General features: G+C 24.3%; 2 protein-coding genes across 3 annotated transcripts; both read right to left on the bottom strand.

The window, feature by feature from the left end:
• Nucleotides 1-1,017: 1,017 nt before the first annotated feature.
• On the bottom strand, nucleotides 1,018-1,817 carry LOC122859207. Its single transcript, XM_044162629.1, has 3 exons — nucleotides 1,612-1,817; nucleotides 1,328-1,444; nucleotides 1,018-1,224 (listed from the first exon to the last, which is right to left on the bottom strand). The coding sequence occupies exons 1-3, from the start codon at nucleotides 1,702-1,704 to the stop codon at nucleotides 1,036-1,038; spliced, it is 399 nt and encodes a 132-aa protein (XP_044018564.1). The 5' UTR covers nucleotides 1,705-1,817; the 3' UTR covers nucleotides 1,018-1,035.
• Nucleotides 1,818-1,905: 88 nt separating this feature from the next.
• On the bottom strand, nucleotides 1,906-6,524 carry LOC122859151 (autophagy-related protein 9A). Of its 2 annotated transcripts, none has more exons than XM_044162548.1 (5): nucleotides 6,292-6,524; nucleotides 4,887-5,212; nucleotides 4,353-4,816; nucleotides 2,709-4,288; nucleotides 1,906-2,640 (listed from the first exon to the last, which is right to left on the bottom strand). In XM_044162548.1, the coding sequence occupies exons 2-5, from the start codon at nucleotides 5,210-5,212 to the stop codon at nucleotides 2,488-2,490; spliced, it is 2,523 nt and encodes an 840-aa protein (XP_044018483.1). In that variant the 5' UTR covers nucleotides 6,292-6,524; the 3' UTR covers nucleotides 1,906-2,487. The 2 variants fall into 2 exon arrangements, with proteins under 2 accessions (XP_044018483.1, XP_044018482.1); XM_044162547.1 differs by lacking the exon at nucleotides 6,292-6,524 and adding an exon at nucleotides 5,568-5,795.
• Between the last annotated feature and the right edge of the window lie 1,821 nt (nucleotides 6,525-8,345).

Here is an 8,345-nt window from a genome sequence, read left to right as displayed (position 1 = left end):
TGTAAAAAAAAACCATCTTATTATACTCTGCTAGAAATATTTCTCCACAATTGAGGGTCCGGATGCAATAACCGGCCGCACGCTCGAAGCCCAAGAAAACACGACGTTGCTCTGGGTGAAAAATTGAAAATAAAAAAAACCATCATTTGCAGAATAATTAATAAAAATATCTGAAAATTTGTATAAAACTTCTTGATATACTGCTACACAATATTGTCACTGACAAGTTACTCAATTTTCAAATTTCTCCGACTCTTTTTTCGTTTAAGTTAGACAAATTGAATTTTTCCGTCGACATAAAACAATAAATAAAAAAAATTAAACAATATCAATAAATAATTTTTTCAATAATGCTGTTGGCATCGCAAGATTATTATAGAGCTACAGTCAAATTTTCAAGTTGATTTATTTATTTTTAAGAAAGTTATCTCAAGTTATATATTGAAAAAAAAGTATTTTTTTTAAAAAAATTAATTTCTTTTTCAATTTTTAACTCGTTGTTTTAATCATAACAAAAAATTTATTTAAAGAAATATATGTATCTTTTAATTCTAAAAATGATGGTATTTTTATTTTTTTTTAACTTTCCATGTTTGATTTTTCACCCAGAGCAACGTCGTGTTTTCTTGGGCTTCGAGCGTGCGGCTGGTTATATATTGCATCAGGACACTCACTTGACTCAATCGAAACAAAAAGTGATAAAAGCAGAGAAATATTTCCATCATATTAGTTATTAATTAAAAAAAATATAAAACAATATTAATAAATTAAAAAATGCAATTTTTTATTCAATTTAATTTAATTTATTTAATTGGTTAAAAAAAAAAAAAACAAACAGTTACATATTTAGCCCTGAATTTTTACAGAATAGACAAATAAAAGAAAAAAAATTGTAAAGTCAATATTAAAAAGAAAAATATCATTGTTATTAATTGATTATTATTATTAATTGAAATTAAAAATATATTTTATTTTTGTTGTTATTGTCAATAAAACTATTAGTAGTACATACTATTATTGAGTATATATCATGAATTATTTTAAATCTGTATTGTGTTGTTTGTTTTTGTGTTCATCAATACTTTCATCATCTTGAACAACCCAAAAACATATTCTGCAGTATTCACGACAATGTGATTTAACATGAGTTGATAGTGACATCCTTGTTGCAATTGGCTCATTGCAAAAGTTGCACTTGAAATGTAAAACTCGTGTTTCACGTGGCTGCAACAAAAAAGTTTAACAAAATTTATTAATATTTAATACATGACATTATTGATAAATTTTTTCATTTATTTATTATTATTTTTATTTGTTTATAACTTACAATTTCAATGTCATCTTCTTCTTTTTCCAATGAAACTACACAATCATTTGGCGAACAAACTGAGCCATGTGGCCGAGGTACTCGTGTTGTTGAAGCACGTGGTTGTTTTTCTGTATTCTATTTCAACAAATAAAATAAAATAATTATTATAAAATAATAAAATATATAATTTTTATTAAACAAAATAATTTTATAATTAATATTTAATTATTGTTAATTAATTTAACATGATTTTTTTTCATTTTATTTATTTAATTTTGTTTAATTATTATCAAGATATTTACCTTTTTTGGTAATATAGTTGAGTCGTATATAAAATCTTTTTGTAACAATTTTTCACTAACTACTCGGTTGCAACGGAGATTATACTTGCCCATTTTTCACAGTCAAAATGCAAATAACCTTTATTTTTATGTTGCTAAAATTTTTAAGGACCTGTGCCTTGCGTGGAGGTGAATGCTTATGTGTTATATTCACCTGCATGGTCTTTTGTTTACATCTGTGAGTGCATTCAGTTTAACCAACGGCAAAAAGAAAAAAAAAAAAAAAAAATATGTAAATTAGGAATAGGCAGCCACGTGTATTATTTTTATGAAAATTATTTATTTTTCTAATTACATTTAATTAATTTTGATAATTTGTCCAAAATGATGATTTAATAATATATTACATGAAAAAATTAGCCAAATTAAAATCAGTTAATTATTGAAGAATAAAACTAATAATTTTTTTTATATTGACAACCTTACAATTGATTAATTATAATTAATTATTTACATGATATATATATTTTTATTTTTTTCGTGAATTTTTTATTTGTCTGACAGATGAAAATTATTTTTTATTATTTTTTTAAATAAATAATCAATCTTTGTTAAACAAAGATATGACTAGAGTCTTTAACCTTTAATTTTCTTTATATTAAATAATTAAAACTGTCTTACTTTGATGTATGTAAAAAGAAAAAAGTCAAATTAATCAATTAAAAAAAAAAATTGAGTTTATGAAAAAATAAATTATCACACAAATTAATTTTAGATTAATATCTAATTGTTTAATTTTATTTGAAAAAAAAAAAAAAAAAAATTGTATTGAATTTTATCTTGTCTATAAATAAAAATAATTAAATTAAATAGCTAAACATTTGTTTTATATTTATGCTAGGAATCACGTGTTGATCTTATTGATGAATCTTGATGACGTAATAATGGTGCACGTTCTTGTCGTACTTCTGGAAGTGTTTCTAATTCTTGAACTGGACTACGTTGCCATATACTTTGAGTTGCCATTTCATGATAGCCTCTTCGTCTTACCTATAAACAAAAAACAAAATTAAATAAATAAATAAACTATAAATTATAAATATATATTAAAAACTAACTTGTCTATGATGAAGTTCATGCAGGTACAAAGTAGATAATGACATATCAGCAGCAGTCAATTCAATTGGTACTGATAAATCAGCAGTTAATTCTTGTCCAGATCCAAATACAGATGCACCAAGTGATTGATTTGAAATACCCTGTTGTAAACCATATAATAAACCTCTTTCATTATACAATGGACCCTCAGCTTTACTCATTCCTTTTCTAACAACACTTGTTAATATATCTGATCGCATACTAGTTGATCCTTGTCGTTGTTGTTGGTGTTGTTGTTGATGTTGTTGTTGATGTTGATGTTGATGCTGTTGTTCACCAACACTAGACATACCAGTATTATGTCCAAATACTTGACTCATACTTGGTACACTAACATTATTAACAACAGTACTTCTAATAATATTAGCAACAATATCATTATACTCTGGACCAAGACCAGATAAACTATTTAAACTAGTTAACAATGGATTCATATCACCAGTTACAATTGTAACTTCTTTTTTAGCTCTTTCACGTAATGCAGTTACAAAATTTTCAGCATGACTTGGTGGTTTCCATTCTGGATTTGTTAATGTAAAATGTAATAATGATAATTCAGTTTTACCATCTTCAGCTTGTGCATATTGTTTTGATATTGGTATATTTAAACGTTGTCGTTGTTGTTGTTGTTGTTGTTGTGTATCATTATTATATTGATTATTAAAACCTTCATCATGTTCATCAATTGGTGTTATTGGTAATGTTTGCCACATTGAATTACCATGTTTTCTAACATCCATTTGTGCAAAACTACATACATCACCAACACCAGTAACTTCAATTGTAAAATTACGATAAAAATCAACAATATCAAGTGAACGTTGACGCATTAAATAACATAATATATATGGTGTTAATAATGGTGATAATAATTCTTCAATTAAATGTACAGCACGATATTGAAATAATTGTGATACTTGTAAACGTGTTGATTGTGTATGTGCATAACCTTTCCAGCTATCTGGACGATAATGTGTATGTGCTAATACAGCTGTTAATAATGTTTCTGGACACCATACTAAATTTTCATCTGGTATAAATGCACGTGAACCAGCAACAATTGCACCTAATATTGTTATTGTTGTTAATACATGCTCAACTGTTAATACATCTTCATCATAAACAGTTAATATTAATAATACAGCAAGTATACTACCAGCAATAAATGCAATATTTTTAGCTAGCACAGTCATAACTGGTGATGTAAATATACTCATGTATTTTGATGCTGGACGATATGCACGATTTAAACGAGCATTTAATTCATGATCAAGTTCATTAAAATGACGTAAATATAAACGTCCATATAATGACCACATTCTTGTTCCAAGTGTACCTGGTTCTCTTTTTATTATTTCACCATAATGAAAAAATGAATATAATATTTGCCATAATAATATCAATGGGCATAATATTAAATTTGCAATTCCAACCCATAATATATGTTTTGATAATGCACGTGCTAATTCTTGACGTTTATTTAACTTTTTATAATCTTCTTTCAAATGCCAATTATTTTCAAATGGTGACCATGGTCCCCCTAAAATTATTTAAATATATATTTTAATGTTATTGATGTTAAAATTTTAATGAATAAAACTTACAAAATAATAGCAGCTCCATGTTGTATTTTAATCCTCTCGTCATGAATATAACATCACCAATAATTGGTACTTGTAAACGTACTGGTAATAATGATTTATTAATCATAGCAACCATATAATTTTTAAATCTTAATATTCTATGATAAATATCAAGTTCAGTTAATTCTCTTTTATGTATACACATTTCTTGTTCTTTTTGTACTTCTCTAACTTTTTTTTGTATCTCATGCCATGTTAAATTATCAAGATCATTATCATCAATTTTTAATGCAACATTAAAAAACATTTTAATATCCCAAAATTGAGTTAAATGATATAGAACTTTGACCAATCGAAGAATCCAAAATATTATTGCAATCAGAATACATGTCCATGTAAATATTCCCATTGTTGACATTGCATCACTTGTTGATAATATTGCATCGTGCATTGATGTTTTATGTGTATTATCTGGAATCTTATCTCTAAAAAAATACAATTAATAATTAATATAAAAAATTAAAAATATTATTAATATAAAATTGTGCAACTTACTTAAATAAAACTGGATAATCAACAAAATGAAATAAAAAAGTTGAAAATATAACGACAAATATAAATTGTCCAAGTTCTAAAAATTCTTGTAACATCATACAAATAAAACCATGTTTTTGATGATAATGATACATTCTTGTAAAAAATGAATCAAGATCTTCAATATGATTCCATTTAGCTTTTCCACCTTCAGGTACAACATGTATCATAACACCAGATTCATGAGGTGTTTCTTCATTGTCATCATCACCACCACCAACATCACCATCTTCACCATCAGAAAATGGATCAAGCTGTTGATAGCTGCCATCAAGTACAGTTGTCATCTTGATAAAAAATAACAATTAATTATTGATAAATAACAAAAATATATATTTATTTTTTGTTTTTTTGTTTTATCATCATGCAAATAATGAAAAAGCTTTATACTAAATTGTGTTTAGCTTATTAAAATTTAAGATTAATAATCTGAAAAATTTATTTCATTCATGATGATAATTTTAATATTAAAATGATGTTTTTTTTCTTTTGTTAATTATTATCAAATGCGTCATAATTTACGCAGGTTAATTGTACTATAAATTGACGTCATGCAATAATCATAAAACAAAATTATTGAATTTATAAAATTTAAAATTAAAAAAATACATGCAAAGAGTGAATGATTTTATGGAGCCTTACCGTTTTAGCTCTCCGGTTTGGCTCCAAGCAGGTAATGACAGTTTCACGTATCATTCTTTCAATATCATACTCAAAAAAAATTCATTTATCATTCATCAAATTTTATTTCAACAAGCTGACTGATTAATTTTTTAAAAACTCAACTCCAATGTGTGGTTTTTTTTTTAAAATGCATTGTCATTTGTTTGGAAAATGAAGGAAAAATGATGATTATTTTAAATATTCTTGATTACCTGAGAAAATGAAAAAGGAACAATGATGTCTATTGATAGCCAATTTTAATTGTTTAAAAAATAAAGTGCAATTTAATATTTTTATTTTTTTATATGAAATTAGTTTAATCATTTGAATCATCTAAATGTCACACACAACAACAATATTCTATTTTTATAATTTACATTGACTCATAACTTGCATACTCATTTTGGACTCATCAGTTATTTAAAATAAAAAAATAAATGATTTTTCTTTGTCAAATTTTAATGAAAATAATAAATATATTTTAAGTAATAATTATATTTTATAATTTTATTATTTATGCATTTATTTATTTAGTATATAACCTTGAAAAATAAATAATAAGAAAAAAAAAAAAAAAATGTATTTGTACTAAGTATTTTTGATATGAGGGTCGATTGAAAAGAAAAAGGTGACTTTAATGTTTGGCAATACAGCTGATCTCCATAAACAATGTATATACAGAATATATATATGAAAAACTTACCTTGATTTTAATTATTTTTATTTATTTATATTTTTGTTGTTTATGTTTGTTGACAAGTTGGTATTATAAATTATTTATTGACACTATTAAACAGTCATTCGGATATTGACTGGGATACATGGTATTAATCACTACAAATTTAGACATTAAATTATTATTTTTTTATTTTTTTTTTAACTAAAAAAATCGAGGTTGTTTAGTGCGTCTCACCATTTTCCTCGTCTATTTTCATTTTTTTTTTTTTTTGACGTTCCTTTGTGTGTGGGGAACGATACTAGCGCTGTTTAGATTGAACTACTGTGCTCGATTGGTAATGTCGCAGGTAGGGTTGATAAAAAAAATTTAAAATATTTATTTTTGAAAAAGAGATTTATCTTTTGTGTGTGATTAAAATTTATTTTCAAGTTTTTTTTCGAGAATCTACGGGAATTTAATATGCTAATTCGTGTGTAAATAATTAAAATTAAATTTTAAAATTTTTAAATGAAAATAAATGAATAAATAAATAAATAATAAATTAATTAATTAATTAATTAATAAAATGACTATATTGAGATGTTGTTTAAATACTTTAAACATAAATTCATGAACTTTTCATATAGAAATATTTTATTTATAACAAATACGACCTGAAAATATGAAATTGTAAAAAAATAAATTGAGATAAATTTTAAAATTTGTAGGATAATAATATTTTGTTATTATTAAAATACAAAAAGCATAATTTTATGATAATCAAATATTTATTTATTACACTGTTTAATTATTAATATTATATATTTTTTTTTTTTAATAAATAAATAAATTAAAAATTATTATATGAATTTTCTCTCATTCAAACGACTCAACGCATTTTCCATACAAGCATCTCTAAAAATGAAAAAAAAAATAAAACAAATTATTTTAGAATAAAAAATAAATTAATATGTGTATATTAATAACGTATTTAATTGTTTTTTATTTTTTTACCTTGCCTGTGTTGCACCATGAACCCTCAAGAGCAGGTCCAGTAATATTTCGATGCTCGTCATTAAGCGAGATTTTATATTTGCAAATTAATTCAGTACACACATTAAAATTAATCTAAAAAAAAAAAACCAATATATATCCTATTCAATAATTTATAATAAATCAAATAAATAATATAAATAAAGTATCATTAGTATATTTACGTTGACAGGAACAGCTGATTTATACAACTTGTCACAATAATCAGACAAACTAATTTTTTGACCAGGTAATTTTTCATTTTCTATATTTATTGTTGAACTTTTAACGTCAACATATAAACACGATGCTTTTCTCAATGGAGAATTTAAAAATTCATTTATCAATGTGATACTACAATTTGACCAACCGAATATATTTGGATTATCATCATCGACAACTGGACTCATAAATTTATCATCCAAATCATCAAAATTTTCACAATCGAAATTATTCATTCCACCCAATCTATAAAATTTAATTAATATAAATAAAATTATCAAATATAATTTAAGTTAATATTTTTTTATAGATAAAAAATTATTAAAAATAAATAACTTACAAACTGCCAATTGCATTGACTGCTCTTTTGACTCCCTTGTATGTAACTCCTTCATCTCTGACAATAGCCAATGAATGAGATATTTTTTTTCTATCATCCATAGCACATATTTTTTTTTCAGCCCTTGTATCTGTTTTAAAAATTTCCATGAAATTATTTTGTTTATAATTTAATAAAAATAATGTAAATAATTTTTTTCATACAATTTGCCTGATAAGATGTGCAAACTTCGCCACTCGCGTCAATTTTTGAGCATAATTTTGATCTATTTTGATCAGTATGAAAAAAATAAAAATATTATAATTTTAATAATAAAATTATTGTCAATTAGTAGCTTTGTTTATTTATATTTTTTATCAACTTACTGGGTAATGATAATAGCAACATCATGAGCTGGTATTTTTGAAGTATTAAAATTCAAATAAATAAATTCTTTAGCGTCATTCAAAACATTGTAAGTATCAATGGCAAGTCCACTGTTGAAATTTTCATTTTGATACAGACG

Source organism: Aphidius gifuensis, linkage group LG6, assembly GCF_014905175.1.
Source record: "Aphidius gifuensis isolate YNYX2018 linkage group LG6, ASM1490517v1, whole genome shotgun sequence".
NCBI classification, from domain to species: Eukaryota; Metazoa; Arthropoda; class Insecta; order Hymenoptera; family Braconidae; genus Aphidius; species Aphidius gifuensis.
The sequence above is the reverse complement of the archived record's forward strand: the minus strand, read 5'-3'. Positions and strand labels throughout refer to the sequence as shown.